Source organism: Diorhabda carinulata, chromosome 1, assembly GCF_026250575.1.
Source record: "Diorhabda carinulata isolate Delta chromosome 1, icDioCari1.1, whole genome shotgun sequence".
NCBI lineage: Eukaryota > Metazoa > Arthropoda > Insecta > Coleoptera > Chrysomelidae > Diorhabda > Diorhabda carinulata.
This window is the reverse complement of record NC_079460.1, coordinates 31,060,171-31,081,722: the sequence shown is the minus strand read 5'-3', so window position 1 is coordinate 31,081,722 and position 21,552 is coordinate 31,060,171. Positions and strand designations below refer to the sequence as shown.

Below are 21,552 nucleotides of genomic sequence, written 5' to 3'. Positions count from 1 at the left end.
TGCTTGACACAATAAAAAGCCACTGTAGTGAAGAAGCAGAAGAATCATGATGTACAGCAACAACCACGTTAAGTTTATAAATCGTGCTTATAAATCATCTACTATGTTTTGGATTTTGCAATAAATGGCCAGTTATCGTATCGAGGTAATTTGATCTGTCTGAGTTTAGCTTAATTTGTCACAGTACCACAAGATTACCGGAGGACACCTAAGCCCCATAAAAAAAGCTTGTATTAATTATGCCACAAGAATGCCACCGTTATGAAATATGTCACCAGTCATCCAAACAGTTTCTTCCAGAATTTCTAAAAAAGCATTACACAAAATGCTTATACAACTTCGGTTTATAACAAACTTCATATAAAAGACATAAAAGTTGTGCCCAATTTACTCTCAATGGTTTTTATTAGCGTCTTTTTTGAAGTATATATATATATATATATATATATATATATATATATATATATATATGTTTTTATAGACGTGAGTAATCACGTTATACCCAATAAAATGATTTGAACCTTACTGTAAGCCGGAAACCAACATAAAGTATGGGAATGATAGTTTGGATGTATCTAACAAATAAATCACAGCCTACTCACTATTAATTGTTAAATGATTAAATATAGATAGGTACAAAATCATTGTTTTTCACAGAAAAATCAAAATATCTCAAGAACTAATAATTTTAGGTATGGGGAATGCTTAAAAAATAACTATGCTGGTAGTACTTTTCGATACTAACATAAAATTCATTTGAAAAAACCGAATAAATAATGTATTATTATTTTAATTCACCCTGAATCAGCTTTAATGAATATCAACGAAATAAATAATTTTTCAAAATTTTTACTACTATTTGAAAACTAAGTTGAAATTTTTGAAACTGTTGTTGATATTCATACTGAACACACTGTTTCAACTATCACTACAACAACACTTACATTTACACTTTCTAAACTGATTAAACAGTTTACCTCAGTGTCTAAAGACGATAACTTGGTTATTTGAACGCGCGTTAGACAGTGTAATTGTGAGTGTTGGTGTAGTGGTAGTGTAAACAGTGTGTTCAGTATGAATATCAAAAACGGTTTCAAAAATTTTAACTTAGTTTTCGAATAGTAGTAAAAATTTTAAAAAATTATTTATTTCGTTGATATTCGTTACGAGTTTCATGGAAAATTGGTATTACCTTTCAAATACCCTATGTTATTGTGATAGGGAAGTCAAGCTGATATGCTAAATATGCAATAAAATATGGAGTATTTCTTTTAAAAAAATGTAACTTTGATACGGCACACCATTCTCGTAAGATTGTAAATAATTTTAAGATGTGAAATTAATAATGGCTATAATCCCTCAAATTTTTAAATTGTTATCTCGAAGGACAACGGAGACACTGAACTTTATCACACTAATAAATCACCCTATATATAGAAGTGATTAATTAATCCAAGATATTCATAATCAGATAATATTCTTTCACTACTATTTTACAGTTTAAAAGTAGGCGAACTATTGTTCGTTCCTCAATATTGTATTTTGTTAAATTAATAGGTCAGTCATTTCATCTGGTACACTCCTTTACATTATTGTTGATTTATTTTTAATAAAAATATTTAATAAACATTAATTAATCTAAGTGATAATAGTTTCTATGTTTAAGTTGTACTGATACGGATTAGGTTATCATAGAATCATTTTTGGTTTTCCTCAAATAAACTACACCCGTGAGCAAAAAAATGACACTTCTGCAATCGCAAGTCACTCTCAAAAAAACTGAACACGAAATGAGACTTTAATCGAAGACACAGTTCCGGAAGAAAAAGGTGCACATCGCTGAGAAAACGGGTGTTAAAGTCCAACAAGAATTCAGGGAAACGCGAGAACTAGTTGTGAGTGGCTCGACAGAAGAAGACTTAAGGCAGCTAACCTTGAGTCAAAAAAGCCAGCTACTGGCCTCATATTAACCCCAGGCCGACAAACAATGGGGCTCTGTTCTCTTCTCAGACGAAAGCATAGTGTGCCTGCATGGTAGAAGATGACGGGTCTATAGAAAACCTGGAGAAAGATTCAAGAGGTGTTGCATGAGAGAAAACGTGGCTTTTGGAGGAGGTTCCTGGATGGTTTAGACGGGAATTTCAATAGAAGCAAAAACCGAGTTGGTTCTTATTGACCTGGCAGTACATTAACAGCGAACCCATACATAGAAGAAATTTCAGGGGATCACGTCCCTATGCCAGTTTCATCAGCAAAAACTTCATTCTATTACAGGACACTGCCTGTCCACATACTGCAGGTTCCGTTCGGCAGTATTTACAAGATGTCAAAATTGTCGCTAACTAAAGAAAAAAGTTAGGACTAGTCACGGCGCTCACTGAAGAATGGGATAATATAGAACAAAATCGATTGAAGAAACTTATTCGATCCACGAAGAAGCGAAGATATTATTAGGGTCACGGGAGGTAACACATGAATTCTCATTATAACGTTAATTGAAGCAACATAAACTTATTCTAAAGCTAATACTTGAGATGCTAAAATCAGAAAAAGAATGGAGCTACAGATTTTTTGCGACCGAGAGCGTGCAACTTGAGTCGATTTTTTTGCTCACAAGTGTATATTTCTATTCGACTAAATTGAAACAATGTGAAGAAAACAATCAAATATATCAATGATAATTAATATCTCAAATAATATGGATTATACATAACAACTAAGATCAGTAATACAAATACAATTTATAAAAAAATTAGTGTTATAGACATACAAATTGAAATTTTAACCTTCAAACATATTTAATCTATTTAATCACTGTTGCCCCGTATTTTTTCATTCAAACAGAAGATAATTCTACAGATAAGATAAAAAAATTTATCCTGTGTACCTCTCATGATATAACAATAGAAATAGAATTTATATTATAGTTAAACTGACAAACAGTATAATCTATCTATGAAGGGCATTCGAATATTTGTGTTTATTAGCAAAAATAAATAGAGCTAATGAAGAACTACATAACCAACACCTCAACGACAATACCGTTAAAACCGCTAAACCGCTGTACCCGTAAAAGTAGGTGAAAATCGCACTGGGAAACAGTATAATCACAGTGTTATTATGAAGTACATACCATTTAATGCTACTCCCTTTTGTTTCAATTGTATCAATTCTATTAAAATGAATTTAACACATATTGAAAATTCTTCAAAAACGCGTCAAATGACAGAAAGTTGTGTTATAATAACATATCAATTTAAAAAACTATAAAAAACTCAGAGGTAATTTTTATAAATACTTTTACAGTAATTTCTTCAATAACTAATCCAAATATTATGTATCCGAAGAATATGTTATGTGTGTAAGTCAGGTACATTTCATTTCGAACACTGAACACTATTTGAGATTTTAGCAGCATCTATTCCACATTCCTCCGGTAAACAATAGATAATGTCCTCCAAGTTTTATAAACATATAAATTACTAGATCAAAATGCTAGAGCTTCATTTGGATTCCAATGTCAATTGAAAACAAAGCATCACAAAAAAACGAATGGGGATAAAAATGAGGGAACTATGTTGGTTGTTCATCAAATGTCACTATACAACTTCAACATACAGTATAGAACTATGGTGCTATATAAACCACATAACTACAATCCAAGAAAAAACTACAAAAACTGGAAATCTACGAAAACCTTAGAAATGCCTATTCTTCAAGATAAAAATAACAGAAGATTTAAAAGGCAAGGAGTACCGCAATCTCGAGAGTGCGGAGTGATATGTTGTAGCACGAAATTGTCAGTTAGCAAAATAGCTTATAGAATTGTATTCTGATTGCTGTTAATATATAAATTTAAAAATTATATCACAATTTTGATATTTATTTTTTAAAATAAAATTATTCTACTATACGGGAATCTATTCAAATTTTTGTACTTTGCCACTGTTATCTAGTTTAATCAACTATTTATTTCAACTATGGAATCCTCAGTATCATTAAAAATTTTTCCATATGTTGGTTATCATAAAAAAAACAATTTTGGTATGAATAACAAGCAAAAAACCTTCCAAAAAAGGTTAAAATTAAAAAAAAAATGGTAATTACTGTGATAACAATTTGTTCAAGGTTATATATATAAAACAAGATCGCCGCGTAGATACTAGTCAAAAGGATACAGTGCTGTTTTTTCAATGTTTATATACTTTTAATAATTAAAGGTGATAATTTGTTTCCTTATTATCAGTAACCTGAAGTGAGCAAACTGAAAACAACATAAACGAGAGGAAAGGAAATAGATAACATAATTACCTAGAAATTATACTATTGGCTGAAAATAACAATAAAAACATTAATAATTATAACATTATTATATAGTTATAAAACTTTTGTAGCCAAGAATAAAACTGAAGACAATTTAAATAAAAATCTATAGTATATAATAAATATTTGGTAGATAAAATTTTGTAGAAGAGACACATCCAGAACGAGTATCATCTATTTAAAACACTTTATTATTATTGAATGTTTGCCTTTTTTAAAATCCAGGGGACTCCAAATAATGCTAGTTAAAAGTTAAAAATATAAATCAATGCAGTTAACTATATTATTTTTTCAATGCACATAACTAAATCTATCACAATAATCTTTAAAATACGATTTAATTATTAGTGGTTAAATATCATCTTAAGCTCACACAGACAGATTTTTTTGTACACAATAAATAAAACTTACCAAGCAAATATCTTTCAAGCGCCGTATATTCATTAGGAAAAGAACCATTTGATGGGGGTGGCGGATACTGGAATGAACAGATCCATTCACCTTGTATTCTTAACACACGTCCTGTAACTCTAGCATAGTACTCATAATTCTCTCTTCCAAAGAGATTAGAGCTTGCAAATTCATCTATTAAATGTTTCATTACTCTCGAAGCAACCTAAAATGGTTATTTTTCATGGTATTTCTCCAAATACCATATAGGAAAATTGAAGTGATAGAAGTTTTACAAAAATTATTAATCGTTTTGTGTAAAGCATGACAATCATAACTCAATTATTTCTTAACAATTTTGCATCCTACTCCAGACAATTGTAAATATAATGTGAGAAACAAATTCACAATGTGATTATGTTAACATGTTCATTTTTTCAGAGGAGGCCTATTTGGTTGTGAATTAATTTTCAACAAACTTCTAATGTAAAGAAACAATCCGTTAACCTACTATAACACATATCACAAAATTTTGTTTAGACGAGGAAACTGTCTAAATACCTTGAACATAATTACCTTCTCGAGAAACTCGAATGTTTGTTTAAATTTTCCATAGAAAAATTTTGCTCTAATGTATTATATTAATTGTTAGTGAATAAATGGAAGCCACTGAAGCAATAATAAAAAAGAAATTATCACAAATTGCAATATTAGTGAAACGTTGAGAAACTATGAAATGTGAAAAACTTCATGACATCAAAAATGTTATTTAAAATAATTCTACTTCTACTTATACCAAAAATATATGGCTTGCCTAAATAAAAATCATGCCTATCATAAAAATGATACACTACTAAGACTCATTATAACCAGTATTCATTGTATATAAAAAATCACAGAATAAAGTGATTATATTAGAAAAAATATTCTTTCGTATTCAAGTTCAAATGCCTCTAAATAACAGATTGATCTCAATATAACATCTGATATATTTCTTTTCTTAGCCTTATGCCTTTTCAGGCGCGTTTCTCTCTTCCTTTTATTTAAACAAATATATGAAATGAACCTTACAATGTAAATCCAAAAATATTTTTTAGAAGTTGCAAGCCAGACACTATCCACAAACTACTAACAGTTGACCAGAAATACCAGAAAAGGTTTACACAAAACATAAGAAATGTAAATATAAAAGAGGACAAATAATTCAAGGAAATATGATAGCCTAACGGCAAAGAAACAATAGCAATATGTCGGAGACACATTTCTCTACAGTACAGTAGCACTTTTCAAAATAATCACATACTTTGAAAATACTGAATGATATCATAAATATCTCAATCATGTAAATTTATTAATTACAAAGTTGAAAATAGTTACTACTAAGGGAAAGTTTACAAATTAGGTAAGGCATTTTTTTGGAATATTGGATATACCCTACCCCCATGTAAGGAAACGTCAGGTTTGAAGATATCCACCCCCTCTCTTACGTAAGAAAAATAGTTTAAAATATATATATTTAAGAATTCAAATTACATTAAAAAATTCTTGTATAATGACATTGCTCGGTTAGGTATATTAAATATGGTTCTCAAGTCGCGCCGCTGTTGGCGCTTGTTTTTACTGTGGTCGCGTTACTGACAGTAGCTGCTGGTATGGAGTATGCATTAAGTTTCATTCGGCATTCACGTGCTTTCTCAAATAATATATATATATATATATATATATATATATATATATATATATATATATATATAATTTCATAAGGAATGAGCAGCCTTATGTAATTTGTAAACGTTCCCTAGTCTTAAAAAAATTATAAAGGCAAAAGGAGAAATATTAGAATTACATTGAAAATATTAATATCAAGAATTGTACATAAAAGCTCTAATCTTAATAAATTAACATAATTATATAAGACATTTAGTCAGATTTAAATATACAATATAGTTTAATGTCAAGATAATTACATACTTATACTGTTTAACTAATGAAATAATATTTTATGACTTTCTTTTATTTACTCAAATAATTATTTTTTTATACTTTTGTTTTCTTATTATTGGAGATGTTTCAAATTAGAAATAAATTTGTCAAATTTTTTCATAATTGAAGTATCTCTGGTTAAAATTATGAAAAATCCGTCAATCCTTGAACTACTAGCTGTTTAAATGAATTATATAGAATGTACATACCTTAAACTTTGTAACATCTTCCATTCTTGCAGTTTTGCCATCACTAACACATGAATGAAAAAAACTTGGTGCAACACTTACTCCTAAAGCTTCACTTGTCATACCAGTAGCTGCCTTTTCACTATTTGAAGCTATTACCCTGAATGTACCAAACAATAACACCAACAGTCTTTGAGTGTATGAAGGTAATGAAATGATTATTCTAAAACAAATTCCCCAATTTTCACCAAATTCGAAGATTTATCAACATTAGAGACCTTAATGTCTCTGAAGACGACAAATTGGTTATAGAAACGTGGGAGTATTGGTGTAGTACTTGTAAACCAACAGTTCTAGAAATTTCAACTCAGTAAACATGAATGTTTGATAATAGGTAAAGAAAAACTGATAGGAAATTAGATGATCTTGATAAGAATTGGGGAATCATTAAATCTTGTCAGTATCTGTTTAATTTGAATTTATAACTAATTAAAGTCACCAATGTTATTAGAAAATTGAAGTAAATCTAAATTCCAAGAATTCAAGTGGTACCTGGAATTAATCATTTAAAAAACTCGTATTATATAATTTCACTAGTTTGGGTGGGTATACTTTCAGTCAATAGAAGATAAAGAAGAGAATTCTGATCGATTACTGAAAATTCATACATCAAAAAATGTTTGGATGAACAAATTTATCATTGTTGTATGTGAATTATTTGCATACTTTCAATTGATACTGAATTATAAATATTTTGTATTTCACTGAAATATTCCCCAAAATTCCCTGACAGTAGTAAACAAAAATTGGTGCAATACTCACTTGTGTATTTCTTCTTGTTGTTGCCGAAAATCCATAACATCTGCAATTTGGAAAAATTTATTTTCAATGTCTCTACCGAACACACCACCAGGTACTTTTCTAAGAAACTTTTTTAGAACACTTGCTATTGTATGCACACTGAAATTGTCCATATTGACCAGTCTTCCAGTCTGTAAAAAATGTATCAGTTTCTTCATGGCTCCTTGGTGACCAGGTGCTCTGAACACATCTTTTCTATATGGTGCTTCTTTGTTGAGTTTTAATATAAGTACCTGAAAAAGAAGAGAATATTTATTATCAAATGTATTCAATGACAGAAAACAAAGCTAGTACAAAAACTATAAGTGTCACATAAAGAGTAAAAAATACTGTAAATATAAAAGTATAAGTGATATCTGTTCTCCCACTTTAGAACTGAAGCAATTTACTGATGAATACAAACCCTAGTTGCCAAATTTATTAGATCATAAAAAAACTTAATTTTTGGTGTGTTCCCATGAAATAACGCTTGATCTCTTTATTGACTATTCTAGTTATACCAACTCTATTGAAGACCTTAATAAAACTCTCAATGCACAATAGATATTTTATTCATTGAAAAGCTTAAGAAGGGAAAGTATTGTAATATTTGGTAATTGGCATATTTGATATCAATTAAATTTGCAAATTTTTTGTTATAAAACACTAGTAACAACAAAAGCTAATTAAATAGCTTTTTTGAAGCTAACAGCTATAAAAAAATGTTTTTCAAAAGATTATGATCATTATAAGTATTTATTTTGTTATACCAAACTGATTTCTCACATGTTGAAACATACAAAGAAGTGCAGTCAAAGCAAATACTACTTAGTATTACCAGTGGCCACTGTATCTTTGAATATTAAATTTCTAGAGAATTATAAGTTTGTAGCCTTCCATTGTTAAGTGGAGAATGTAATTTAAAATTTCACAATTTTAGTTGATTATCTTTGACAAGTCGCATCACCCTGTATGGCTATGAAAATTCAAATCTGAATTCAGTAAAATGACCATAATATGGATGTGCCTTCATCTTAAATGCAACACACTGTATATACTCATATACATACATACATTAAAAATGTAACAGGTTTAAGCAGACTTGTTGATAAATTATTTGTATGTGTACCTTGTATTGAAAAATAAATGAGCACACAGAATTGTTTACATAAATGTATTAATAATGAATAATACAATTTCTAAATATTAACTTAATGTTATTCATCATTAAATCATTGTTAATAATGTATGACAAATTGGATTGGCATTATTAAAATGTAAAATATGCGTTTTAACATATACCTAAAGTATAGATTAGGAGCTCAATGGAATAATTAATAGTTTTGACTGCTTGTTGCAGTATTTCAAGAAATTTGCAGTATTCTTACATGAAATAAATAGAATGTATTCCATGAAAGATACTAATTTCTGAAAAAAGTAAATGATACATGTGTTTTATGAATTACAAATGTAAAAATAGTACTATTTACATAGAACCAAAGTTGACTCTTTTACTATCACCTAATACATTTTTTAAAAACTGAAAAAATAATCAACTCTTAGATAAGCAAGACAGCTACTTATAAAAGATTAATGAATCAAAAAATAGATAATAGTATTTAGATTCAATGTTCAATATATGTGTCAATTTACACTAAAAATCATTTTTTGTTGAAAATGCTTCAACTTCCAATAACAATTAATTATTATGTTATTTATGAAAAAACAAAAAAACAGTTACACAACAAAAATTAATAGGTCAAAATTTCAATTCAACATTTAAATAACTCTCTAGTAAAATTTTCAAAAACAGGATAATTTAGTTAATTCTTACTGCACATTGGCATAACAATTGTTCTATATGAAATTGGTGCCATATCAGTAAAAAATTTGAAAAAATATATGTATATAAATAGGTCAGTAGCATTAGCCACAATTAGACAAGGAAATTGAAATGTTAAGTGTAATATTTCATTGAACAAGTTACGCATTTATTATTCATTATACACTTATATTTACCAAAAGTGGTCCCGGAATATCATTCTTACAGACTTCTTCCAGAGGAACGCCAAATTTGACTTTTTCAAGACGGCGAGGAAAGGGTCCTGTAGGGTGGCCACAGGAGGTGACAACATTACCAAAAGTGGCAGCTCGCCGATGCATTCTAGCTGCCCAATTGCTCATTTCAAGAAAAAGATGGGTTTTGGTAGTTCTAGTATGACCACTGGTGCATAACCTAAACCTTTTGACATTTAAACTAATTACAATACAAACAAAAACACATACACACTAAAATCACATAACACGCACTTTATATCTACTAAAACACATTATAACAATTTTAGAATTGGTCATTTTTATAATCTTTTTTTTATCCAACCACACCTTAATATCGCCTCTTTAATTTAGAACAAATTGTTTACATGCCACCGATTGTAAACAGACAGGAAGCAGTTAGCATTGCTGCCAACAAACTGTACGTGTGAAAGCGCGCATGTTGACTATTAAGGCATTTTCAAACCAAGCAAATTAAGAAGACACACTGTTTTTTTTTTGAAAATTTAGATTTGATGTTGAGTTTATCACGTTAATTGTTTTATTATACTTGTCAGTAAAAATAATTTCACTTAACGTTGCTTTTAAATTAAATCAATTAAAAAAGTGCCGACGTTTCAAATAACGATACTTGTATTATCTTGTATTTATATCACACTATTTATCAATAAATAACATGTTGCTTTCAATTAATTCAATACTGCTCTCGCATCTATAGTAAAAACAAGAGCAGATGCGTAAATAAGAATAAAAATAGTTCGACAAGACGGATAATTCTAACATAAGGAGTAAAAAATTTCTTGAGAATAATTATGAATAAACTTTGAAAAGTTTTATTACTTGTGAATCGATCTTTTCGAATTAACTGTATTAATTTCAATCTAAAAAAATTGTTATTCAATCATATGAATTGCTCTGGCCTGGTTCAACTGCTACTATAAGTGCACATTTAAATTTATGTTTCATGCCACTTTTTTAAATAACGCAGCAGCTTCACTACAAAATGCCTATTATCATATGTCATATGTAACCAATTCTATGGTTAGTATTGAACGGTAAAATTTACATTAATAGTTTCAAGGCGTAAATTATTCAAGGGAATTACACGTAATTACAACAAACATTACTTTGATAAACTTATCGAAGGCTTCTTAATCGATTTAAATATATTAAAATGGTGTTAATTCGTCCAGAAGAAAAACAAAATATGGCTCAAGTTGAAGGCCAAAATTCGATAAAAGTGAAAACACCTAAAAGAGTTTTGCATTTTAGTGATGGCATACTAGAAGAATACAGTACAGATGAAGAAGATAACAGCACACAAAATCAACAAATCGATCCCGTTAGTATTAATTTTGAATTTGAATCATAACTTCAAAAAGGGTATACACAAAATTTTAAAAACTCAGTTCAACTTTATATACCTTTTCTTGATATTAATAAAGAATAAGGAACAAATTGAAATAGTCAACATTAAAAATTTGAAAATTGGTGATAATTTTGTAATGTTTAGGCTACTATGACATGGGGACCCTGGTTTTGGTTGAAAGCTTGGTCTGCAGGGAATTCAACCCTAAATGTGGTAGATACAATAGGAGAATTTCTGTCATCAGTTTTTGGAATTACTACACCAAGGTTAGTGATTACCTTTTTATTAATTATAATCATTAGAAACAAATTAATATACAATAATCACATAATTTTCACAATTTAAGGCAACTAATAACTGGTATGTAATTCGACCCTGGTGTTTTTACACCAAAACTACCCAATAATCTCATTACAAAAACAATTTCTAAAAAAATGTGTTTTTCTTTTCATGAATAGTCAGTATGTAACTTTTATGTTTATGCCTAGATATTATTTTGAACTGGAAGAGTATAAGAGAAGAGAAGAGCAAAAAAGAAGGCAGAATGAATTAGCTTCTGGATGGTCACAACCAACAAATACTAGTGTTTCTGTACCTTTGAAAGACATGGGAAATTCATCACAACCAATTGATGTTTGAGATTTTGTCAAATAAATACAGTTGAATAAGTTCTTTGGTTAATAACTTTTATGAGGCACTATATTTTCTTCTACCTGAATTGAATCTTATATAAAAATGTCAAAGTACAATGATAACATTAAAATACTTATATATATACTTATTTTAATTAACTTCATTTCAGTTAAAACATATCTTTGATATTGTTTCATTTGTAATGAAGATATTAGTTCTGTAAAAATGATTTACAAATATTGCAAAATTTAGATTGAGACAATATAATCACTATGAAAAATTGAATCTGTATGAAGTGTGATTCTATACATTTATAAAAATAGTAGAAAATATATAACTTTTATGCAAATTATTTTTTATTCTGTAGTTTTCTCAGTTTAGTTGGAATTTCTGGAACTGTAGGTGATATTTATACTAAACACTGCTTACTGACACCAATATTCACAATGACACTGTTTCAATAATGATGTTATTCAAACTAATCGATGAAAGACCTTAACTAATAATGAAAGATATTTGGAAGTTATGTGAAATTTTATAAAAAAAATTGCACATCTACATAACAGCATGATGTAGGATGCATCTGTAACATTATTAAGAAAAGTTCCATTCTTATAAATTAACGCTAATATGAGAATTATGTTATGGAATGTATGGCTGCGCGTGAGTCAGTCTTCTGGGATACCTGGCGACCACCTAGAGTAATCTGCTTTAGCGGGTTAAGGGCGCACTGCTCCGCTGGACCTTCCAACGTACCGACTCGTGGGAACCACATGGAAAACAAACTAATGAGGAACTATTGGCAAGACAAAGGAAAAACAAAAAATAAACAGGAGCGGGGGATCAAAATACAGTCAATGATAATAGAAGAAGAAACCAAAGAGGAGAGCAGCGAAGGTAGAATATTAAAAAAAAATTTTGTTTGGGGAAAAGGGGATAAAAAGAGAAAGGGAAGAGAGCAGAATAGAGGGGGAGAATGAAACAAAAAAAATAGGGAGAAACGATAATAACGGGGGAGGAAGAAGGGAAGATAAATAGGAAAATAACAGAAATAAAGAATTTGATAGGAGATGAAAAATTATTTAAAAAATAGAGGAGCTTGGGGATATAATTAATAAAGAACTAAAAAATAAAGGGAAAAAATGTAGGGAGTGAATCGAGGAGGAGGAAAAAAATAAAAAATAATAGAGGAATTGGATAAAGGCGAGGAATATGAGGTATCGGAAAAATTAGTAGGTCAAGAATGGGAGGAAGTTAATAAAAAAACTAAATGGGAAAGAGAAAGGATCGAGGATATATTAAGGGGAAGGGAAAGTAATGTTGTGCTAATAGGAAAGGAAGTGGAAGGGGTAACTGGAAATTATAAAAAAAAAATAAGGGAAGAAATGTGGGGAAGTATTAGAGGAGCTGGAGACGGGACAAATAGATATAGAAAATAACTTAAAAACAAACAGTGTGGTTTAACTACATGATAAAATTAGGGAGGAAGCATTTAGAATAATAGAGGAATTAATTAAGATGGCGGAAGAGAAAGGGGAAAAGAATATCAGTTATCAAGAAAAATTAGAAAAATATTAGAATTCGTGTGAAGGATGGGGAAAATAAACTGGGGAGGAGATAGTAACGGGTGGTGATGGCACGGAACGGGACAGGGGAATCATTGTTTATAAAAACGGGTACCCAAAAATACATGGATGTTCTAAAAAACATATATAATATATATATAAATTCATTTTTCTCATCCCCATGACTGAATTAATTAATTTGACCACAAAATACACAGTTGATTCAACAAATTTCTATGCTGGTTTTGTGTCAGTTTTTTCTCAATTTCCGAAATATGGCGTCCGTTTCAGAACGTATTGAGTTTGTAGCGTGTGTCATCGAACGATTGCGCTAAGGTTGTACAACAGCAGCACAGCAGTTTCGTCCGGTGAATGCGACCATTATTTCATTTCTGGGCCCATCATTAATTCATAAAAGTACAATACACCCGAAAAAAAAGCAAGTTGCTCGTGTAAATTATATTGACATCTACATTTTCAAATTAAAAAATAACGTTCTCAAAATTATTCCTATGTTTATTTTTCTAGCAATAGGTTTTATATACTTTGAATGAAAGACACATTCCAAAATTACAAAGTTTATTAATTTGACATATAATGAGCATGTGTTTCAAAAATTCAAGCCATGAAGCTTCATTTTGATTTTACAATTGAAATACCAGAAACATATTTTATACGATTTTAAAAAGGAAGCTACAACTAGCGGAAATTTTAAAACATTTGTAGATATTATACATGAAAATAAATTTTGTTCTTTAAGAAACAATAGAATTACAAATAATCTCACTCTAAAGAAACTGCTTCACCTAAATCTAATTATAAATAAACTAAAACCTAATATGTATAGCGGAATGTAAAAAGTAATTCTGTAGAATTGTATTTAAATACCTTCATCACATGTAAAGAAAGTATACCTGATAGTACATTGGCGCATCCTTTAGGTATTCTCAAATTAAATAAAATATGTAGAATATTTGATTCTAATTCAAGCATTTCACTTCTTCAATTAACTATCTGATTCGCATTACACTAGATTGAATTACTACTGTATTAATACTATCATTATAAGTAGGGCACAAACACAGATTAGATACAAGACATAAGTACAACAAAATGTATAGAAGGAATTATTGTAATTTTTTTAATTATGAATTTTTTCTTAGTTATCTTACAGCAAACGTTCTTTATTGTACCAAATAACTAGTAGAATTTGAGATAATCGGACAAGAAATACTATTTATAGCACCAGAAATACAAGAAAAAAAATTGATATGAGTATGCCCTTAGTAATGGTTATTGTGAAATTTTGTAACTATATCTAACTCAAATCTAACAAACTAAAACAGGAACCAGGGTAAACTTTAAAACTTTAAAATTAAGGTATTCAATTAAAAAATATTAATTGAATTCCTGTGCGAACACGAGTTTGTATAATTCAAATATCAAATGAAATTATAGGTCTGTTAATTTGGTTACATTTGTAATGACTTTTTCTATTTTTCAATGGACATACTACTTTATACAAATCATTAGCTTAAGGGTGACTAGATCTACTTAGAGTTGATTAAAAACGTTTGATTAATCTTACAAAGGTTTGTTTTAAAATGAAAATGCAGAATAAAAAATAATCATGTTTAGTTTTTTTTTTCAATATAATATACGGTATATCCACAAACTCTCCTACCTCCTGCAAACTTCAGATACTAGATGTGATTTATCTCTAATCTATTTTCCTTTATCCAAAAGTTGCTCAACCTTTTAAATTCACCAGTCTTATGACAAATTTTATAGTAAATTCAACAAATGTAAGGTATTTCCAAATTTAAATTAATCATTGCAAGTTTATACAATGTCTAAAGTTTGTATGTAGCAGCTTTTAAGAAATATATTTGAAAATCTAACTCAACATCGTTACATTCAAAAGGCACTACCTCTTTTATGAGGAGCTTTCCAGCTGACTTAAAATTTATTGAGACAACATTACATCTAGTTTAATAGTTTGCGTTCGGCAGACGAATTTCTGGATACTTTGTATTCATGTATTGCATATGATGATGGAGATTGGAAGTACCCAAGTATAAGTTGTAGATCAGAAATTCCTTCAAACAAAGATAAAATGATTCAAAAAATTTTATCGACATTCTTGAAAAAATAGATCAATTATTGGAATAAAAACTGCAATACAAGAGACGTTTGAATGAGTTTATGTTATTCATTCAAGAAAACAAAATAGAACTAGAAATTAAAAAATACAGATAAAAGGTAAAATGTTAATTCGCAAAATTCATTTTAAGGTTCGTAAGTATTGATACTGTTACATAAATTTAAAACTTCACAGGGAATATACTGAAAATTAAAATTAATTATAATAATAAACACAATAATTTTTACATTCAGTTTGATAAATAACTGTATTCTTTCATAAACTTTAAAATAAAGGAGTATTTATTGAAGACTTTTTCAACTTCTGAAGTTCCCTAACAACTAAATGAAGACTATCGTTTTTATGCTCATCAGTTGACGTCATTATCGAGTAAGGTTTTGAATAATTGTTATCAAAGTTTGTTATTAATCATATTTAATACCTCGCCACAGTACTACACAAAAGAATATACATTTTCGAAAGATAAAACTATTTCAAATCACTGAAAATGGTTGACTCATATAAATCACAAACACCGATATTCAAGAGACCTCACGCTTCACTAGAGGATTATTACGCGACAGCCCTAATGAGAAATAATTAAAAAATAAATTATCAGAAAATATCTATTCTACCTAATATTGATCTCTAGCATTAAGTTACGAGCATCAAGCAAAAGTATTATAATCACAGTTATATCAGTAGTTACTTCTCCACATCAACTTCAACTTAAAGGCTTTTGTGAATCGAAATTTATCAATATAATTAATTTACTGCCATATTTAGTAAGAACCTGTGGCTAATTTGCACACTTATTTCTATATTCAATAAAATCAAACATTAATTAAAACTACTTAGAATGTTGTGTTACACTATCCCAACCACAAGCTATGTGATACTGTTTACTGTTATTTGTGTGTGATTTTTCTAATTATACTGTTAATTAATTTCTTCATACTCAGTTCTTTAGAGTCGGTTGTAATTTGGTATTTGAAATAGAATATCACTCAAAAAATACAAGTTGATGTATATTTTTTAGATTCTCATAAAATATAGCCATTTTCACTATCTTTACTGTCAAAAAGAGCTTTATTGGTTTGTTTTAATAACTTCTACCAAATTCTGAATGAAAACTGATGAATAAAACAAATAGTTTACATTCAAAAGCATCATCAACATTATGTCTAACACTAATTGGATGATTGTAGTGTTTTTATAGATTAAATAGAAGCCTTTGTGTCATACAAGTCACTGATTACTAGGTACTCAAGAAATAATTCATTATCCTTAAAAAAGAAAAATTTGGCAGTTTCTATTCGTACATACCTACCAAATATTCAAGTTGTTTCGTATAAATATATTTTATGACAACCTTACAATTGTCAATTGATTAACTTTAAAAATATCCAAATTACTCAGAGGGTGTGAGATCATTTTCAATTTCACCATCTGCCAATAACTGCATCAAAAGTTCATGCACTGGTTCAAAAGCTTTTTTACAGCCCGAATTTGTTAGTAACAAATAATCATACATATCGTGATGACTTATTGTTCCATCAGCCCTGACAAATCCATTGTCAATAACTACCATTTCAACTTTAGGTCGACCCTCTAAAGCAGGTTTTAACAATTCATTCACTTTAGCTAATTTATCTCTGACTGTATTTGGGTTTTGTCCTCTTGGTAATAATGTCTGAAAACATTATAATTTTTGCATGATTTCTAGCAAGAATTTCTTTTAAAAACAGAAAACTTACTGGTACAACAATATACACATCTGGATGCTTTTCTTTAATTATTTCAACTAACTCTACGATACCGTCTCTAATTTCTTCAGGTGTATTTGAATAGTTATTAGTACCAACATGCAAGACAATTATCTAAAAATATAAATATTATAAAATGAATAAAGTATCCATTAAACTTTCAAAATGAAGACATGCTGCTCACATCTTTAAATAAAAAATATAAAAATTTACTACAAAATAAGAGTGCATCCAAATATAGTATACAAATCTAACAGGATTGAAAAAAGTATTACCCACACATCTAGAAATAGATACAAGTTCTATAACAGAGGTAATGCTAATAACCTAACCAAAATATTAAAAATAAATCTAACTAAGTAATTATAGCCTTCAAGAAGATTTTATAAGATTTAATAAATCTGAAATATAGAAAACAGCTGCATATATATTGTAAGAGGTAGCAACAATTATCTAGGATAATATTACAATAAAATGGTAGATGAAGATAATACAAGTATTAGGAACAAAAAAAGTTTGAAAAAGAGGACCGAAGTACAGAAAAGTATTCAAAAAAAGTAAAACAAAAACTAAAAGTTGGGGGAAATTATCACAGAATCCGGATAAAGAATTTAAGAATTGTTACAATAATAGTCTATCTAATACGAGAAATTAAAAAAAAAACAAAAAGAGGAACATTACATTGAATTTTATTATAATTATAATATAGGAATAAATATTTGGAACAAATATTAAAAATTCATAGGATAAAAAAATCAAAACTTCAAATAAAAAAACATACATTTGAATGAAAATACAAGAAATCAGAATCTACAAAGAAGCGAAAATTAATGTTAAAAAGAATAATTTGAATCTAATGGAATAAGAGTAAACCAAACCACACACCCCCACGCGCACTCTCCACATTGTACTTGAATCCCAATTTTTCTCTAATACCATTAAAGATGGAAAAAATTTTAAAAATATTTCATTTACATTTAACAGTGAGCTACAATAAATGACAGAGATTAGATTTTATGATGTCTTTAATATCTTAGCTACAAATCATTTTATATATAAATCATCTCTATTAGACAATTTGTTTATTCTGTTTCTTTATTTTCGTGGAAGGTTAACTATACAATAGTTTTGCCACTGCAAATTATCCAATCTATAGACTTATTAAGATTGTGACTGACTAAGTGAATGCATTTTTTGCTAATGGACTATTTTTAAAGGTTAACTTTATTTTTACAAAAATGAAGTTTCTGTGTTGACAACATGAAGAATTAAATGCAGGCTCGATTTTTTAGTTGTTTTAACATTAAATTAGTAATTTCGATACTTGATACTGCAACTATGAGAAATTTGTACTTAGAGTTGTCACCAATGGCCATGACAGTCTTCATTGCACACACACTTGTCTTTTAAATGTCTTTGCAAATAATATTGATAACATGTCTGAATTAGTGAATATAATTATTCAACATCTAGGTATTTCTTCAATTTTTTCATTAATAATAATTTTGATGCTTCAAATGACAAAACTCATTTTCTACTCATGCACTTTTGATTAAAATTTTATTCATAATTTCTACTTTGTTATTATTATAACTAAGTTTAGTTCAAGGTCCTATAAATTAATTGTTTTTCAAAATTTTATGATATAAATTTTATTAATTTTAAATCCTAGGTTTGTATTTTAAATTTACCTCCATAAGAAACCAGGTGATTATACGAATTCTTTGATTTCTTGGTAAACATCAAATATTAAATTGTTTATTTACAAAATAACCCTAAAACCAATGTGGGTATATGATATTCAGCACTCGGGCTGAAGCAATCTTTCTAATACTAAAATAATTCAAAACTTCCAACCTAAAACTATTTGAATAGTATTTGATGATCAAACCTTACTATGGAGTTATATGCAACACACCTCAAGATCTGACCAAAGATCTAAATGACTGGGTGAATGGATGATTTTCATTTACATTACATACAACAAATTTACTAAATACATATTTCAAAGTAATTTAAAATTAAAAAAATTAGATCCTTACTTTAGGTTTAACATTATCTAATTCTCCATTCTGAATTCTCCACAACACATTTTCGATTTTATCCCTATGAATGCCAAAATTTAAACAATGTAATGGGACAAATAATTCATTCCAAACATCTGTATGTTGTAATGCTTGAACTATTGAATCTCCTATGAAAATAACATCAGCATCTTTTTCTTTACTTTCAGAGAGAAACCGGTTATGCTAAAATATTCAATATAAAATATATTTGTTTTTTCAGCAACAAAAAAATCCTACAATACTTAACCACCTATTATCACCATCTCCATCATCGACGGGCATTGGGACCTTGCAAGTATTCATAGATATAATTTAAAATGTAAATAAATATTCAAATAATAAGTCAAATTCTTTGTTCAAACATAAATTAACGATAGCTAGAAATAAGTAGTAACAAAATTTTGTTGTAGTTTTATGTGATTTAATCACTGCTTACATCTGTCAAAATAACAGTTTCTTACAATGAATCACTATTTATAACGTAAAATAATATGAAAATATGATAAAAATAAATACAATATATATTTTGATCATAATCGCAAATAATGGATAGTTATTCATTTCTAAAAAATTTTAATAACCAAATTGTTCATTTAAACAAAAAAATTTCTTTTCTTATGAATGAACGAAATTAATCAACTCTAATGGAGATATTTATATTCTGCCGTTATTAAAATTATTAGAAACAATAAGTATGAAATATCTAAAATTTATATGACTGAATGAAGTAACTGATAATCTTGATAAGTGAAAGACTGTTCTAGTGATGGAGAATTGAATTTTAATCAATCTATGATTGTAATCAAACAAACGAATCAAAACAAGATATTCGTGAAACTAAACAAAACCTATAGTTAGGTTATATTTATATTTACAATAAATTTATGTGGTATTATGGCTTGTTAAAAAAATATATTGAAATGTAAGTTGAGGCGTTGAGGAAATTAAATTGCTTCAGAACTATAAGTAATTTATATTTATTCACAAACTGCTACAATATGATTAGTACTCGACGATTTTATACTTTGGAAGAGGATAATTTAATTCTAGAATGGATAATAAAAACAAAATTATTCTATACTTTGCGTGGTAAAAACTTTTGGATTGATCTCTCCCGATGTAACGTATTTAAAGATAGAAGTTGGCAAAGTTTGCAAAATCGATTTGAAAAGAAGGTATTCGCTCCTTATCCATTTAAAAATAATTTATAATGGTACAAATACATTTTGTAGTTACGTAGGAAATAAATAGATATACTAATTATTTTTTTTTTCAACTAATTCTTGTTAACAGTTATATTATTGTTATAGATATTTTGTATTGAAGGGATATTTTGAAAAAAAAATAATGAAATTTTGAATCACACTAGAAAGTAGTACTTGATTTCAATCTAGATCAATTGTAGGTGTATCCGAATATTACAAATCCTAATTATACAATATCAGAATTGGATAAAGCAAAGATCATATTAGCATGGCAACAAACTTCTGATAGTTTTGATAGCAATGAAACTGACGAAAATGATACCACAGATACAGAGGAAAATGATTATGAAGATACAGATAAGGATACATGCTGTAAAACAGTATCTAATACTGAAAATGACTCTGTAACTAGTTCTATGGCATTTTATGATGTTTGAATAATTAGTGTTGTTAATGATTTCAGTTATTTTGATTTACCCCTAACTACTCAATAACAATTATTAAACGCTATAATCTATTATACAACTAAATAAAGGTCTATAAACGCAAAAAAAAATATAGAAATGTAAACTGAAATAACAAAAATTAAGGCAAATACCTAAAGTAATGAAATGAAAGATTTTTTTTGGTTGAAGTTTAAATTTCCACAGTAAATCATAATAAAATCTCAATCTGGTTTAGGATCCGCAATCATCTGATATATGATCTAAATCTGACACAGGAATCTGAAATAATTCTATTATAGCATAAGTGATACGATTGTTTTGAATGATACAACTCCATTGAATTGTTTCGGAAAATAACTGGACAAAAGATTTGAGTTTGTAATATGTGGCCAAAAGCAGAAAGAAAACTGTAGTGTCAAACGTTTAGTCCTGCTAATTAACCAAGAGATGGCGCTGAAACGAGAATAGGATGTGGTGATACTGTTGGTGCATTACACAGGACACTTGGTTGATAGCAAGTATTGTTACCAGAACCGTGCACAGCTGGAGATTGTGCAGAAAATATCACTTAAACACTTCC

At 28.5% G+C, this 21,552-nt stretch overlaps 4 protein-coding genes across 4 annotated transcripts in view; 2 read left to right on the top strand and 2 right to left on the bottom strand.

Annotated features, from left to right (window-relative positions):
• Positions 1 to 10,192, bottom strand: part of LOC130899008 (uncharacterized) — a 41,663-nt gene extending 31,471 nt beyond the window's left edge. Inside the window, exons 1-4 of the mRNA XM_057808667.1 lie at positions 9,744 to 10,192; positions 7,707 to 7,978; positions 6,906 to 7,107; positions 4,735 to 4,939 (exon numbers count right to left, since the gene is read on the bottom strand). Of these exons, the coding sequence (XP_057664650.1) occupies positions 4,735 to 4,939; positions 6,906 to 7,107; positions 7,707 to 7,978; positions 9,744 to 9,908 (844 nt within the window). The 5' untranslated portion in view covers positions 9,909 to 10,192. The remainder of the gene's footprint in view (positions 1 to 4,734; positions 4,940 to 6,905; positions 7,108 to 7,706; positions 7,979 to 9,743) is intronic.
• Positions 10,193 to 10,798: 606 nt separating this feature from the next.
• LOC130899000 (protein FAM177A1) lies at positions 10,799 to 12,130 on the top strand. Its single transcript, XM_057808654.1, has 3 exons — positions 10,799 to 11,121; positions 11,293 to 11,414; positions 11,637 to 12,130. The coding sequence occupies exons 1-3, from the start codon at positions 10,954 to 10,956 to the stop codon at positions 11,785 to 11,787; spliced, it is 441 nt and encodes a 146-aa protein (XP_057664637.1). The 5' UTR covers positions 10,799 to 10,953; the 3' UTR covers positions 11,788 to 12,130.
• Positions 12,131 to 13,908: 1,778 nt separating this feature from the next.
• On the bottom strand, positions 13,909 to 20,011 carry LOC130898991 (platelet-activating factor acetylhydrolase IB subunit beta homolog). Its single transcript, XM_057808642.1, has 4 exons — positions 19,559 to 20,011; positions 19,298 to 19,504; positions 17,247 to 17,369; positions 13,909 to 17,182 (listed from the first exon to the last, which is right to left on the bottom strand). The coding sequence occupies exons 1-4, from the start codon at positions 19,622 to 19,624 to the stop codon at positions 16,901 to 16,903; spliced, it is 678 nt and encodes a 225-aa protein (XP_057664625.1). The 5' UTR covers positions 19,625 to 20,011; the 3' UTR covers positions 13,909 to 16,900.
• Positions 20,012 to 20,141: 130 nt separating this feature from the next.
• Positions 20,142 to 20,977, top strand: LOC130898982 (uncharacterized). Its single transcript, XM_057808630.1, has 2 exons — positions 20,142 to 20,496; positions 20,727 to 20,977. Exons 1-2 carry the CDS (start codon positions 20,320 to 20,322, stop codon positions 20,961 to 20,963), a joined length of 414 nt encoding a protein of 137 aa, XP_057664613.1. The 5' UTR covers positions 20,142 to 20,319; the 3' UTR covers positions 20,964 to 20,977.
• The last annotated feature ends 575 nt before the right edge of the window (positions 20,978 to 21,552 follow it).

What these genes read in the sequence shown, in the direction of transcription:
- LOC130898982 (XM_057808630.1), top strand. Translation starts at nt 20,320, where the DNA reads ATGATTAGTACTCGACGATTTTATACTTTGGAAGAGGATAATTTAATT. An exon ending in AAAATCGATTTGAAAAGAAG is followed by an intron (nt 20,497 to 20,726) that starts GTATTCGCTCCT and finishes GATCAATTGTAG; the next exon opens with GTGTATCCGAATATTACAAA.
- LOC130899000 (XM_057808654.1), top strand. Translation starts at nt 10,954, where the DNA reads ATGGTGTTAATTCGTCCAGAAGAAAAACAAAATATGGCTCAAGTTGAA. An exon ending in AAAATCAACAAATCGATCCC is followed by an intron (nt 11,122 to 11,292) that starts GTTAGTATTAAT and finishes TGTAATGTTTAG; the next exon opens with GCTACTATGACATGGGGACC. An exon ending in TTTGGAATTACTACACCAAG is followed by an intron (nt 11,415 to 11,636) that starts GTTAGTGATTAC and finishes GTTTATGCCTAG; the next exon opens with ATATTATTTTGAACTGGAAG.
- LOC130898991 (XM_057808642.1), bottom strand. Translation starts at nt 19,624, where the DNA reads ATGAATACTTGCAAGGTCCCAATGCCCGTCGATGATGGAGATGGTGAT. An exon ending in ATAATAGGTGGTTAAGTATT is followed by an intron (nt 19,505 to 19,558) that starts GTAGGATTTTTT and finishes TGAATATTTTAG; the next exon opens with CATAACCGGTTTCTCTCTGA. An exon ending in TAGATAATGTTAAACCTAAA is followed by an intron (nt 17,370 to 19,297) that starts GTAAGGATCTAA and finishes TTATATTTTTAG; the next exon opens with ATAATTGTCTTGCATGTTGG.